The sequence below is a fragment of the Pterocles gutturalis genome, unplaced genomic scaffold (genome assembly GCF_000699245.1).
Source record: "Pterocles gutturalis isolate BGI_N339 unplaced genomic scaffold, ASM69924v1 scaffold24339, whole genome shotgun sequence".
In the NCBI taxonomy this organism is placed as follows: Eukaryota; Metazoa; Chordata; class Aves; order Pterocliformes; family Pteroclidae; genus Pterocles; species Pterocles gutturalis.
Window position 1 is genome coordinate 3,659 of NW_010128875.1, and position 15,734 is coordinate 19,392.

The window sequence follows — 15,734 nt, forward strand, 5'->3', positions numbered from 1 at the left end:
CCTGGCCTCCACATGAATACAACCACCCAGAATCTCCTGAGCCCTTCCTGGGAAATATCACACCTCTCCCAGCATGAAAGCTCATCGATTCTGCTGCTGCCTGGACTGGCACATCTGCACAGGACCTGAACTGGAGGAGCCCAGCCTGTTGAGCTGTTTACAGGGGTGGTGGGAGATGCTCTGTATCCCCAGGAGCCAGGGTTGGCACTGGCAGGAGTCTGGACAAGGACACTGCTTCATGTGCAAAGGAGGAAGAGCCCTCTAAAGATTTCAAAAGCTACAGTTACCCTTCACAGTGCATCTGTAATAAACTGAAGTTGGGCTTTGCTGACCCTACTGCTATGGAACCAGAGGAAAGCTTGTCTTAGTTCAGTGAAGACAGAAGCAACATGAACTAAAAATTTACCATTGGCAGTGGTTCTCAGTGGAGTTTCCCCGGTGAGAGACTAGCTAAAAGAAATCCATCTGACTGATCTTTCCTCCTCCTCAAGTCCATACAGTGTTGACCCTCTGAATTTAATACATGCGTAGAAGTACCATCTTCTCTGATGGACAGTGTGAAGTCCCAACAGACCTATCAGCTAGGGCTCAACAGCTAAAATTATGTATATTTCTACCTGGCATCCCCTTTGGTGCTGTTAAATTCTTTAGCTGCTGACAAATGACACTTCAGGAGAAAACCAAATTTTAATCTGGTCGTTGGAGCTGACAGCCCCTGAGGTCAGTATCCTCCCACAGCTGTAACTGGGAACTGACTCTGAACGCAAAACCAATCTACGCTGCCCACTGGTCACAACAAGCTGTGATTACGGAGCACACTTGCCACTGTGCCACCCAGATATCACATTTAGATTTCAAGACCCAGCTGGGTGGTGAATGGACGGATTTGAAGCAGTTTTTATGTGCTTTCCCCCCAACTCCACCATTTTCCTTTCTAGATTGCCTAACTGGACTGGTATGGTTTCCAAAGCTAAGCAAGGCAAAGCTTCCCAGTGAGTATTTTCTGTTGCTGGATGGAACAGAAATGCTGACTGATCAAAGGGGGAAGACAGATTTTCATATGGAGACACAGGACGGTTCCAGCAGCTACTTGTGTCTTGGTCCATATCTGGGCCTCCTACAAGTGTTTGCATCATGAATATCAGCCTCTTCTTGGGCAGCTGTTGGTGGCCCATAGGGAGCCTGGTGTCAAACCACCTCTGGCTCCATGCTGGAGTCAGCAGCACATACAGAGCCCTGCTGGTGTCAGCGTGTGGTCACCATGGACTAGGTGCCACGATAGGATGTCAGAAAGCAAACAGCCAGCATGGGAGGACGATGCACTGGTCTGCTCAGGGAGGCCAAAAGGACATGCAGCAAATGAGGCCGGAGCAATGGTGTGATTCACGCCAAGGCTGAGGCATGTGGAAGGGTGGGGATGGGCACGGTACAAACTCTGATTAACCAGCAATCATGTCCATATGGGTCTGGATTCAGGTTTTTAGCAAGTCCTTGATCTATCCAAACTGGCTTGTCCAGTGGTGACTGATGGCCAGTAAATATTTAACCTTGGACTGTTTCATAACACATAGCGGCCTCCTCAGTTTAATGAATTTGACTGTTTTCTTACCATTTAATATTAACAGTACAGAGCAGTGCAAAGCTCTGTACATGACAAAGAGGCATAATACTGCACGAACTTAAGTGCTCTGAATTTGAGGATATTATCAGCAGAGTTACTGGAACAGCGTGGGAAAAACAAATCTCAGCAGTGCACAAAGATGTCATCACTCAAACATTTTTGTGGGGTGCAGAGGGGCTCAGATGCTCCCCACGTAACCTTTCTCATGCTTTTGGTGTTTCATCGAGGACACGCATTCCTCTAGTCCGTGCTGAGCCCCCGCTTACTTCATTTCTCCCCTCGCTGTGATAACTAAGAGTGACACACTCCCACCCCCAAGGTTTCTCCACGGTCAGCCCCTAATGCCATCACCCAAAACCCAACTGCGGTCTGAGGAAAGACCTGGCAAGAACAGGGCTTTGGGTCCTCCCCGTCCCTGTCTTTTGAGCCCGTCATTGCAAAGTGATGATTCCATGGAAAAAAATTCTCACCCGATGAGTGTCTCGGACAAGGCTTGCCCCCCAGCGTCTTGCCTACACGCTTGGCGAGCAGCATGTGAAGGCCAGATAACGTGCTACAGGCTGGTATTGCTCTCCAGCCGAGGTGTAATGGCACAAATCTGGGCTGCATGAAGCCCCTGTCCCTCCTGCCCCTTTGCCCGGGACTGTTTCTCACCTGATGTTGCTTTACACATCTGAGGCATTCTCGTGACCCGGCTGTGTGCCACAAAGGTGCTTTGCGAAGATGTGCTGTACTGGGAGCTGCTGTCTGAGGAAGTGGAGCTCGTGTGCGAGAGGCGGCTGTGCTCCTTGTGGGAGGCTGTGGACCGCTGGTACCAGAGCCGCAGCTCGTCTGACACGGCAGTCCTACCCGAGCCTTTTTCGTGGCCCTCCCTGCCCAGAGATGGAGTCCTTATGATTTGGGAGCGCGAGGGGGTGAGCCTGACGGAGTCCACTTCATCCCCGTGCCAGTTCTCCTTAAACATCCCCCCCGCTGTGTAGGAGTTGGAGGTTTTGAATTGTGCTTTCACGCTGTAGTGTCCCTCCTGGTCGTTCTCCAGGCTCCGCACCACCACGGGTGTGGAGCTGCCCTCGATGTACAGGGGATACTCTTTGATCCTGTACTGGGATGAGGGCTGGCTCTGGCTGTGCAGGTAGACGCGGTGGTGTCCCGTCCCGTTCCTCGCAGCCAGGTTGGGCATACTCCCTGAATTGGAAGAGACCAGGTTGCCTGCCGATTTGTGCCTTTGCCTCTGCCGCTCTCTGGCTTTCGACGGGGAATCCTCTGCCAGGGTGGAGTAGTTGGGGTTCATCTGAGCGGGGTAGTAGTGCTCAGAGCTGGAATGGCTGGGGCAGGAAGAGCAGTCGTCCATGGGGTCAGAGCCGTTACTGCTACGAGTCCTTGGGGTGTAGAAATCAGGGCTCCCTGTCTCATTTTCTGAGCCGAGGAGCTTGCCTTGCGACTCCAAACTGGAGCTCCGGTGTCTAAAGTGCTGAGCTAAGCTGTGCAGTCTGGTTGGGCTGATGTCTACTGACCTGCAGGTACCAGGAAACAGGAAGAGCAGTCGTCCATGGGGTCAGAGCCGTTACTGCTACGAGTCCTTGGGGTGTAGAAATCAGGGCTCCCTGTCTCATTTTCTGAGCCGAGGAGCTTGCCTTGCGACTCCAAACTGGAGCTCCGGTGTCTAAAGTGCTGAGCTAAGCTGTGCAGTCTGGTTGGGCTGATGTCTACTGACCTGCAGGTACCAGGAAAAAAATCCAGGCTGGTAAGTCAACAGGACGAAGCACTCCCCATCCCGTTCTGCACACAAGGCCAGCTTCCCAGGCAAGGGAATCTGAGGGCACTGAAAACCTGGACCCCTGCAGCACTGTGCAGGGCTGCTGGCTGTAAAGCAACCTGCTTCCCTGCTGCGGGGTTTGGGGCAATTAGGTTCTACTCCTGTTCCTCTCCAGTCTCCTTGGTGGTGGCATTCAGTCTGCAGCACCATGTGGGACTTTAACCCTTGCCCGGCCTGATTCCTCTGTGGCTTGCCACCCTGGGAAAGATCCCGTCTGAAGGGCAAAACCCGGGGACCTCAAGCCCTGGCTCTGCTGGCAAGGCCCTGTGGCAGAGCTGTTTGAATCAGCAACATCCCTGTGCTACCAGGGTCACCTTGCTCCAGCTCTGCAAACCCTAAGACCTTAGCCTCAAAGGTGGTGGGATTCCCTTGCAAGTGGCCCATGAATGCCCGCACAGGTACAATCCACCTGCTGTGAGACAGACAGACAAACTGCCCGTACTTAGCCCACAATGCACTGATTTCTCCACTGGCTGTTGAAAAAGTCACCTCTGTGAAGCAGCTAGGTTTTACTGGGGCCCAGCCATGGGTAACACATGTAAGACTATCAGTGGGTGACAGTCCTTCAGGTAGCCACCCTGAATCGCAAGTTTACGAGGCCCAATTCACAGCCAAGTCTGGGTGGTCTCTATTCACCCCGGCTGTTTGGAGAGCTCCAGCCATCCGTTCAAGGAGCAGGAACACCCCCAACGAGTCACACACCCGCATGACGGATGGCCAGGGCGCACAGCTCATGAATGAGCCACAGACTGAGCAATGGTTGTTTCAAACACGCAAATGGCCCTACCCAGTCAAGGTCACTTCTCAAGCCCTGTGCCAGGCTTGTTTCTCACGCAGCTTGGCTCCAGTGTTAACAAACATTGCACTGTTGAAAGGTACTCTCAGCCAAAAACTTTTAACAAACTTAACCCAGGGCTTCAATGCCTCGTATCGTCTCTGCCCCAGTCTGATGTGTTGGCATGACTCTTGATTTATGCAGAGCTAAATGATGTTAGCACTGCCCCTTAGGGCAGGATACTTAACAGCACACAGCTTTGGCTCAGTTCTGCTTCCTACAGTGTCCATGGAGTTTGCCAGGACAGCAAAATAGCAATGAAGCAGAACTGTTTGTGGAAATCTTGCTGAAAATTGGAGTAAAATTGGGCCACACGCATCAAGTCACCTCCCTTACACACTTCAGCTCTTCCCTCTGTCAGCCCTGGGCTTGTTCCACTGCCACCTGGATCCTCAGGTGGATTGCTTTGACAGGCTCTCTCTCCTCATAAGATCACACGTGCAAACATTTTATCTATGAGAGAGAATTAACACTATCCAACATTTTGTATCAGACAGGAAACAACATGTTATCTGCAGCTGGATCCATGGAGGAATTTACTGCAGAAATTAGCAGAAGTACCACATCCCTTTTCAAAGTGGCGTGAGGTTTGTAGTGCCTATAAAAGTCCCTGAGATTAAAGGCCCCAGCAGAATTAAAGCTTGATTACTTTGAGGGGGAGATGAGGGACAGGATCACATTTATCTGAAGTGATTTCAGGATCTCAGTTCAGAAGAGACTCCCTACTGGCAACAGCACTTGAGCCTCTGATGTGAACAGGACTGGTTTGTGTCCCTTCCTGAACTGGGAATTAATTCATATTCTGGGGAAGGATAAAGCAAAGAGCATTTATTTCAGGGTAAGCAAGGTGAGACCGTTGTGGAGCCAGGACTTACCGCGTAGAGTGGACGTAGTGTGGACTGCGTACCCGTAGATCCGGTGTCGACGGCATGCTGGACTGGGAGTTCCAGTGGGGAAGGCTCCGGATGGGGCTGTTTTGCAGCGAGCTGCTCCCTCCTGCCTCGGCACAGCTCCCAGTGCTGGGGAACCGCTTGTGACTGCTGTGGAGCAAACACCCTGCTTCAGTTCCTGGGCAGGAATTTGGGGAAGGGGCTCCCATGCCTGTGATCTTGGGGGGGTGAGCCCTATCAAAGCCCTCAGATGATCCACCACCATCCTTCCTTTCTCAATGTTTTTTAAAATATCATTGAGCTACCAAGCACCAGTCATGTGAGTGCAGCCTAATTTTTATGACATGTTATCATAGTTTTGACCCTGGCTGTCAGACAAACACCACAACTTAAAATACCTAAAAGTCTCCTTTTAGTAAAGGACGACTTTGTAAATTTTGAAAGGGCTCACACCCATCCCTCCTGAAAGCAGAGAATGTCTCTGTGATTGGGCTTCAAGACAGCTGGCTCACCTGGAATGACTGTGTGAGGAGCGTTTCTTGACCTTCTCATAGGGTTCATCCAACGATGACTCGCTCCACATCTTAGGTTTGATGGGGGACTTGTCATAGTCGTTGCGGTGGTAATGCATTTGGCGGAGGCCTTCCAGTGACTGTGGAGGAGGAGGCCTGTTGTGCAAGGGCGGCCGGGGAGGGAGTCCTTTGTGTGGGGACTGGAGAGGGGATATTGTGCTGGTGACCTGAGAATCCTCTGCGAAGAGAAGAAGGGAGAGAGTTGATAGCCACGTGACACCTCCAGTGATGGGGGGACACCATCGCACCTTCAGAGCTTCCTTCCTTACCCCGCTTCCCCTGGTTGTGTTCAGGATCAACCTGAAAACCTGACTTTCAGAAGTGCACCAGCTGACATTCCCGTTTTGGGAGGGAATGGCCAGCAAGAGTGTGTGATGCATTAAAGCAACTGAAACCTTAAGAGAAAATAAGGGGCCATTCTGGGACTGTCTTTTGAAAGAATTCAGAGCAGTAACCACAGCAATACTCACTGTTCCTGGTCTGATGTCTGACTACAAGGTAGAGTCAGAGGAAACCAAGTATTTTGTTTGAGTGGATTATTACACAGAACAGTTCCTCCATTTTGAGTGTCAATCAGGAGTTCACACGTCCCTCCCTGTTTACCTCCCGCCCTCCAGAACATACAGCAGCCAACATACCATCCTCGAGAACAAGGGCATCTGAGAGTGAGCTGTCTTCACTGGCAATGTTTCCTTCTGAAGGGAAGAAAATATAAAGATGGTCAGATGGTCCCAAGAATCGCAGTGACCGAGTGCTGAACTGCACTGTGATCTTTGTCCACTGAGTCTGAGCCTTGGCAGCCACCCACATCTTCCTCCTCACACAGCCAAGAGGCAAGATTCCTATAAACAACTGACTCAGCCCACTCTCAGTCTCGGAGGGCAGAGCTGCAGGCCAGGTCTCTCACTAGCAGGCTGCCTTTCAAGGAGCTGATAACTCTTTTCAATTAATGGGGATTAAGACTGAGTCACAATAGAAAGCTGAGATCCCCAGAGGATGCAAAATGGCATGGTGCCATTAGTGAGATTTATATCTCAGGCCTTAAAGACAGTGGGTTTGATCTCCCACCTTCTTAAAATTATCATTGTGTTGCTAACTAAAGGCTCATACTGGGTACCAGTTTTCTGTAATTCAGGGAAACGCTTTCTGAGCATCCTCTGTAGCAGCAGGAGAAGCTCTCATGGTTCTTGGTGTGCACACATTTGAGCTGCCTCCCCCACCCCATGTCCTCACGGCTGTCTGTTATCCCTGACTGCGGTGCAAGTTGGTACCCAGGTCACAAATACAGCAGCTCTAATCTCAGTTCCTGCTACAAAGGCACAGAGAAAAGTTCTGCAAGTCAAAGGGAAAGGGCAAAATCAGCAAGGGAGAAAGAACCACAGCAGAAAGTTAATGGATTTCATAAAAACCAATCAACAACCCAGTAAACCATAAAGTGCCCTGAGAATTACATTGTAAAAAAAAAAAAAAGAAAAAGAAAAAAAACCAGCATTTGAACACAGCAATGACACTGCTACCACTTTGATTTTACAGATGCTTTTCAGCTAGAGAGCTCACCCCAATCTAGTAACGTTAATTACATTTGTACAGCACCACTCTGGAGAAGACGTTAACAGAACAATTTTATAGGTGAACAAAGGAGTCAGAGTCTGCTTTCCTGACACGCGGATAATCTACAGCGTGACACTGCTTCTTGTGCTGTGAACCAGCACATCCCTAATGCACGGCACGCAGCTCAGACACCCATCTGACAGCACGCTGGTACAGGAGAGGACACCCCAACTGCCACCACCCGTGGAGTCAGGAGAGGAAAGAGGAGGAAGGGGAAATCTGTGCCTCAAGCCACGAGTTCAAGGCAAGAATTTTGCTCCCTGCCCTCCACAGACCCTTCAGCAATGCCATGGGCACTGAGCCCCACTTACCATCTATGATCAGGGAGGCTCTCTGGGTTGGCTTCTTTCCAGATTTGATGCGATACTCATTGATGGCGTTTTCGATCTCCTGCAGTTTCTTCAGTGCGTTCAGGTAGGACGTCTTCCTTTGTTTCTTCAGCTTTTTGCTGACGTTCGGGTCACTCGCCAGGCGCCGGGCAGCCTCCGTGATCTGCGACTGAATGGCAAATTCCCTCTCCAGGCGCTCCAGCTCTGCCTCCTGGGGAAAGGCAAGTGGATTCTGGTTACTACCAAACCTTCCTGGCCCAGCTACGGGGAAGCTCCAACCAAGGCTATCCATCAGCAAAGCATCCACGGTCCTGCTGCTTCCCTCATCTCAGGGCCTCCCTGAGTGTACCCACATCACCTTTGTCTGCTCACTGAGTGCCTGGGAGCACAGCTGGTGAAAGGGACCATAGAATCACAGAATGGTTTGGGTTGGAAAGGATCTTAAAGATCATCGAGTTCCAACCCCCCTGCCATGGGCAGGGACACCTCCCACTAGCCCAGGTTGCTCAAAGCCTCATCCAGCCTGGCCTTGAACCCCTCCAGGGATGCTCCAGGGATGGGGCATCCACAGCTTCTCTGGGCAACCTGTCCCAGTGCCTCACCACCCTCACAGTGAAAAATTTCTTCCTAATATCTAATCTAAATCTACCCTCTTGCAGCTTATAACCATTACCCCTTGTCCTGTCACTACACTCCTGCAACTGATTGCACCAGAAAATTGTCTCCTTGCATTACAAGCCAGGAGGGTGATTTTGGAGTGAGCAGTGCCTAACAGCAAGTTTTCTGTGTGCCAAAAAGGACTAGTGTCTCCAACATCAGCCCTTGCAGAGTCTCAGCAGAGTTTTTAAATGCAACCAGGTGAACCCTGGAAGCAACCTACTGATTTTTAGTTATCCTCCAAAGTCAAGGGATTTAGGCCAATTTATTATGCCAATGCAGAAACTGATACAGAGCTTTCTGGTCTGCACCAGGACCCCAAGCTGTGAGCTTCAAAGGTACTTGCTAATCTGCAATGGATCTGGCTACCTCCCCCAACTCCATGGAGTTTTTGGTGTTAGTCTGCTAAGAAGGGGAACACAGTACACTGCAAATCAGGGAAAAAATGCTGAGCTTTTTTACTTCTAGTGAATGGTGGGAGTTCAGATTGCAAGCACTGACAGCCACTATTCACAGAGATCCCCGTCAATGCAAATTCAAATTCTTTCTCTTTGTTTAGCAGTGGCGTATGCTGCAAGAGCTGACGCTGTGGGAATTAATCAGACTGAAGTAGTTCTCTGAAGTTTTTTTCTGGGCTTCTGGCTTAAAAAAAAAAATTCCCTTTGCTGTCAGTGGTGAGTCAGCACTGCCTTAAATCTATAATTATAATTTCCCTCACTTTACTGAAGACTGAACCCACCCCCCATCTTTTTGCTTTGAAGAGTTTATAAGCTCTAACAGTGCCAAACATATAGAAAGTGAATTTGACACCACGGAGTTTTAAGGCCTGGAACGTGGTTCACCAGCTTCTGGCAAAATCCCTCCTAGAGTCAGGAACTCTGGACCAGGTAGAGGCGATCACCAAAAAACACAATAGGACCCTTCCCTGCAAGTCTTGCTCTGACAAAGCTCTTACTAAAGGTACGGAGAGTTTAATGTGAGCTGTCATTTCAGACCTTCACAGATTCAGTTCTAAATCAATCCGTATATCTCAGAAAAACATATTTATTTTCCTTCTGGCCATAACTGTCTATTTTCTCCCAGCAAGGCCCCTATAAATAAAAACTCCGAAAATGAGAGCTATAATCTGCCTTCAGATGGAAGCGCCTTGCTTCAGGTCCTTGTCACAGTTGGTAATATCAGTCCTGGATTTACATGACTGAGGGATAATTTCAGCTTTTGTTTTAAATTGAGTTTCTAGCATTTGCACTTGCTGAAAAGCGCATGAAAATAATTGCTGGCCTCTCTAAATGCTCTCAAACTGGCAGACAAATAAACACAGCTCAACATCATTATTTGAGAACAGAAATATATGGTTTTCAACACAGTCTTAAAGTTTGAAAGATGAAAAGGGAGGTAGAGAAAAGCTGAGTCAGCATGTTTGGATTGCCAATGCCAAAAGGCAGCGTGCCTGCAATGGGGAGGAGCTGCTTTACCTTCATGCTCTCCCCACCTAACCCTGCTGCTGGAGTACGGAGATTCCTCACCTGCTGGCCCCAAAAGCTGCCTTGTAGCAATAAGATGTGGGGAAGCTGGAGATCAGGTTATAACTGAGCAGCCAACAGACTGCAGGGGTTTTAGGAGTAACTCAGTTAAGCTGTGCTTCCCTTTGAAAAGCTTAATTAAATGTGCTAGTTCATGAATATTTGACTTTGGTGGAATTCCTCTCCCAGGCTCCATTGAGAAGAAAACTAAAGAGCTCCAGCTGTTTATTTTTTCAGCAGAAGGAAAATGCCAACAAAACGACAAACAGTTAATTCCCTGGCTGAATGGAGCCTTAAACCGCACAGTCACACCAGCTTCAGTCTCTCCTCTTACGAAAATAAAAAGGAAACTCAAGACTGGAATATACACAAGTGTCTTGAGACAAATGCGTCTCTGCAGACAATAGCTTTTCTGTGAATCCAGTCCCGCCTTACAGCTGCTGCAGGCCTGTTTTCACAGCCACGGTTCAGGGCACTGACCCAGCACATTGTGGGAGCAAGGGAAGAGAACAAACACTCCCTGGCAAACTTAGAAAAACATAATTCCAGCTCCCCATAGGTAGGGACGAAGGCCCTTTTGTTTAAGGACTGGAGAGCAAAATGCTTTCATCTTAATATTGCAGGGCTAAGATGGATAACTGTGATGCTTTTCTCCCCGTTAGAGGAGATCTGAATTAGGATTGCTACTGAAGCAGAAAGCAAGTGGCTGTTTGCAATAACAACGCAGGGCAGCAGCAGGGCTCAGATGGCTCAAGGGGCTCCTGATGTGCCCCCTACTCACACAAGTCACTGCACTTGGTCACCGGAGCACTTGGACTGTCATGGGCCAATTGGTCACCCAGGCTGTTTCGGTTACCTCTAGCAAAGCCAGGGCTGAACATTTACTCCCAATCTGAACTAAGTCCACCAACTCTCTGGCTACTTCCCTGTTCTGATGGATATGATATATATATATATACACACACATAACAAAAAAAGACACCGTGACCAGCTACAGTCATTTAAAGCAAAAATGACTGTAGGACTGATGGTTCCTATGGGATGCACGCTGGACCTCTTACGAGACCTCAGGTGGTGACACGGGTCTGGGATGGAAAGGCACAGCCTCACCTCTCCCTTAGGCAGGATTTTCTGCTCATCCAGTTTAAAGGCAGTTCCTATTCTTCTCCTTACAATAGGTGGTTCCTCCCCAGGATCTAGGGGGTATTCTTGTGGCAGCTTTCCTGTGAGCTCCTGTAAGCAGAAAACACTGTTAGTGATCTGGGAAATCCTGCAGCAGAGCACAGCACAACACCGCTCTTGAACTGTGACTGTAAAACGACAGGCATTCATTAACAACATATCCAGCCAACTGATAAACATACAGCAGAGCACCCAGCCCTGTGAACTCGTCCCAGGACCTGACGCTGAGGGTGGGGAACTTTTCTTTAACCTGTGCATGAAAACAGATTTTTGTGGCCTGCCCAGGGCAGGTCTGTAGGTGGTGCCCATCCCTAGAGCATTGGGGTCTGAGGCTGAACAGACTGCAGCACACGTATTTTCATCTCTGAGGTGAGCAGGAAAGAAGAGCTTCTATCTGCTGAGCTACTTCTGAGAGGTGAGCAGGTCTGGGAGCCTTCACGAAGGATGCAGGTCTGCTGAGTCAGACAGGCAGGTTATGACCCACACAGAAAAACATTCCCACCTGATTCATGGTGTGTCTGAGAGGAATGCAGTAAAAATAGTCACTAAAAGCAGTGCCTGGTACCTCATTACCTGCCTGATAACACCCCATGTATCAGAGCCCCTTACAAACCCCACTGATGTCACAGGCAGCTTTGGAGCAATATTAGATGATGCTCTGTCAGAGTGACGGGGTCATTTGCAAAAATTTCTTCAAAATCTGAAGCAAACCCTACAGAAATGAGGAATATCTGGAACACAGGAAGCAGTGAGCGACGATATTGATGTTAATGCTGTGGTTTTTTTCTTTCCCTGGACTACACAATACAGCCACACACATCTGAATTGAAGGCATTCAAATGCCTACAGAAAAAGGCAGGAGCCTCACTAGGGAGCACAGCCCAACTCCTTGTACTCAAAGTCTCCCCATGAAGGACAAAAGGCTTTTGTGTTCCTTAGCATCAGCCTTGAGAGGATCCAGCTGGCAGAGTAACCTAAATCATCTGAATCCCAAAGAACAGCAGCTGACCTTAATGCGAGTGTGCGTGTGCGCAGCTCAGACCCCTGCCTGCCCTGGTCTCTCCCCCGCTCCCTAATGGGGTTTTTCTTTCTACTCTTTTCAGGTCACTAGGAAACAGGGACCCGGCTTTTTCACGTCTTTCCTTTAAGCAATTCTCAGCAAAATGGGTTTGTAGCATAGCTCTGTGCCGATGTGCACAACCCTCTTTTGTGAGAGGCACTGTTGCAATGTCTCATGAGTCCCATCCCGCGTTGCCCCTCCAGCCCCACGGGGGTTATTTCAGCATTTCTTCTGTAACATGTTCTTCTAGTGTGATGTGGCTCTAAGCACTGCATCAAGACACAGATTCCTGTATTCTTTCACGAGGGAAACAAGGATATTTTTTAATAACTCCTAACTTAATATGAAGCAGGGCAGTGGGGAAAGAGAATTAATATCTTCTGTAAAATGCCCAAGATTGGAACAGAACAAAATTAACATGGGCTACCATGCTGCCTCCATAAACTGGAAAGTATTCATAGGCACGGTCCTGAAATGTAATCTAAATTAATAAGTAACTGGAGTAGTGATGGCCCGAAGTAACCTGATGCCACTGTTCTGAATGGCTCTGGCCATGCTTATTTGATTATTCCCTCACTTTTAACCCCTTTTTATCTCCTGCTTTGCTGCCTTCTCCCTCTGTTTTGGCCATTCCCATGCCAAAGCAGAAAGGATGAAGGGAAGCCTCAGAGGAAATATTTTCAACTGCAGGCTGCTGATGGATGAGCTGTAGGGTTGCAAGACGGGGTCAGATTCCAAGTGTCCATCAACTGCCTCTCTCAGATCACCTACAGAAAGCACGAACACTTTCTACCAGCTCTTAAGGTGTTGACAGATGGGCTCTGGCCAGCCTTTCTGCAGCACATTAAGGAAATATTGCTCCTTACCACTGCCTCCATGCCCCAGCAGGAGCTTTTGCCTGCATCCCAGTTGTTCACAAAGTGCTTGAGGCTGCATCACAGACAGGGCTGGGGTTAAAGTGAAGGCACTGTGAGCTCCTGCAACTGTGGCATAGGGACATCTTCCCTGCATGTGTGCTGCTGCGGGGAATTAGTCATCGGCAGTCAGGAGTGTTAGCTTAGGCTGGTAAATTCCTCCAGGGCACGTAGAGCCCTCCAGACCTTGTCCATCAGCCCCCAAACAGTGTGTGACTTCTTCCTGCAGATGATCTTAGCTCTGTACTTGATGGACTTATGAAACTGGATCTGGTCCTCCAACCTTTATCAGCACAAGCTGATTGCTGAAGTCAATGAGGACTATCCAGGTGGGAAAGGACAGCTAGTGGGGAGTAAAGGACAGGAACTGGGGCAGCAGAGATTTCTGCTGACTCTCTTTGTTGAGAGGTATTTTCCACAACTTATTCTTCTTGGTGTTAAAACTACAGACTGATTGAAACAAAGTGCAATGAGACCTGAATCAGTGACCTATTTGCCCCATTTTTGTCAAAGGCAAGATACACATCAAACATTAAACAACAACTGGAAGATCTCAGTGCCAGTGTCTGCAGCCAGCTTCCTGTTGTGTTAACACATCGCAATTTGTTGTTAAATTCATATTTTCAGGCCTGGTATACAAAGGAGAATGGCTGAATGACCCAGGCGTATACTGCTGCTAGTCTCCACACACACCTGCAGCAGGGCTGTGATTTCCCCAAGCTTTAAATTGATCTCTAAACTGGCCTCCTGTGTACTCCAAGAATGAACTGTCAAGTGAGCGTAAAGATTATGAGTTCCTGAGCTATCCTGCATGTCCTGGGATGACCACAGCGGTTCCTCTTCACAAGGTCTGCCACCATACTGCCATTCCTCTCCAGCAGTGCCAGAGCTTATTGGATGAAGGGAGTCTACATGGAGCAGACGAGACCTACCTTGTGTGCTGCATATCAGAATGTGCTGGGAGAAGAAAAGCAGTAAGGTCAGGCCTGCTCCAAGAAGAAAGTGTATCAGTCTGGGTTTTGTTTTGCTAATGAAGTCAAAAGCACTTGAGAAGTGATTACCAGTAGAAAGGACAGCCTTCCTATGGAATTTAGGTAGCTGCACATTCCCACCAAAGTCAATAAGAACACAATTTCAACCAGCAGACATGGATGCAGAGCACCCTCTTAGCCCCAAGCCAACTGGGTACCCAGCTGACATGGAAGCCCCCTTCTCTGGGGGGAAAATGTCCTGTGACACTGCAATCTGGAGTTGAAACAGTCGGACCTTCCGAGGTCTTTGTACAACGGGCTTTATAAGAGGTGACAATGGAAGGAATCTCTTCTCCACCTCCCAACAACAAGCATGCTATAACAACACAAGCAACAAAGCGCTACAGGTTACAAAATGTCCATTGCCTACCGCTTCTCGGAGACACAGTTTCTTTAGCTCTTCCAAGCGCTGGCGTAGTGTCTCTTCCAAAGCTTCTTGCCTGGATTTCAGTGCAGCCAGCATGTCTTTCTTGGCAGACTGAGAACTATCTGACTCTTGGGAACCTGTCAATAAACAATGATTTCACTAAGCCAGCTGACAGCAGAACACACATCTGGAGTGCTTGTTAACTTTACCAAAGCCTGGATGCAGTCCCTCAAAAAAGGAATCAGACTGTGACATGCAGCAGGTGTTATTCAGTCATGTTTGTTTATGGCAAATTCTTAATGTTTAAGCTAAAAGACAGAGATTGGACAGTGGGGTACACAAAGACATCTGTAATCATTATCCAGAAAAATAAAACCAACAAAATTATTCATGTAAACATCCTAGAAAAAATAGCCATAAGATTCCCATGAAAGTTCCCAATGGCAAATAACAGCACAGTTTACGAAGCCCTAGAGATGCATTTTTGGGAAATTAAGCCTAGGAGAAACAATTTAACAATATAGCCTACTTCTTAAGAACTGCAATTATCATAGTGGCAAACATTTAATTCAATCCACTTACGGTGCCTGTTCTATGAAAAAATGTAATGGAACAAAATGACCTAGCAAGATTCTTGTAAAACACAGCAAACCAACAATAACCCATAGGTCCTTCTGGGATAGTAGCTGTTTCTTGTGAAGACATAGATCAAGATATTTAAACTGGATGTCCAAATGGCTTGACTTTTCAAGCGGCAATTACCCAGCAACTTCCACTGAAGCAAGTCCATGCATTTAGTCCAACTTTGTTGCTCAGATGTCATAACAGCATTTGTAACTTCAGCTCTTTAGGGGAACTTATTGATGGTGTTCCTGATTTTATTTTGGTTTGGGATGGTGCGTCAATTGCTATCCAAGACCTAACATCTCAAAGAAGGGGCAACGTTGTTTGCATTCATTTTTGGGTCCTCAACTTGAGCAGCTGATTTTTCAGGATGTGCTTAGCATTTGCTCTTTTTAATACACTTCTGGGCTCAGGGATGAGTCTATACTGCAATCACCACTTCTATCCAATCCCCTTGTCTTTGCATAAGACGAGTGCATCCTTTCATCACAGAGTACGGACATGAAGGTTATGGCTATGCTGCGAGATGAAAAGCAAGCTCAAGAAGGGGTAAATGCCATCTCTACACACTTCTCACTCCTATTACTGGCTGTTCAGCTACAGCTGTAGTTCAAAGTGTCCACCTTAGGTTTATGGAAAGCTGAGTTCTGGGATCTGTGGTGGACTCAGCGGTAGCATCCCATGTCTGTCCACAGATGACAC

General features: G+C 48.2%; 1 protein-coding gene across 1 annotated transcript in view; it reads right to left on the reverse strand.

Annotated features, from left to right (window-relative positions):
• FRMD4A (FERM domain containing 4A) overlaps nucleotides 1-15,734 on the reverse strand; it is a gene marked incomplete at its 5' end in the record, with an annotated part of 32,438 nt that overhangs the window by 2,186 nt on the left and 14,518 nt on the right. Inside the window, 7 exons of the mRNA XM_010079780.1 lie at nucleotides 2,276-3,135; nucleotides 5,148-5,312; nucleotides 5,675-5,912; nucleotides 6,373-6,429; nucleotides 7,657-7,885; nucleotides 10,965-11,087; nucleotides 14,412-14,545. Of these exons, the coding sequence (XP_010078082.1) occupies nucleotides 2,276-3,135; nucleotides 5,148-5,312; nucleotides 5,675-5,912; nucleotides 6,373-6,429; nucleotides 7,657-7,885; nucleotides 10,965-11,087; nucleotides 14,412-14,545 (1,806 nt within the window). The remainder of the gene's footprint in view (nucleotides 1-2,275; nucleotides 3,136-5,147; nucleotides 5,313-5,674; nucleotides 5,913-6,372; nucleotides 6,430-7,656; nucleotides 7,886-10,964; nucleotides 11,088-14,411; nucleotides 14,546-15,734) is intronic.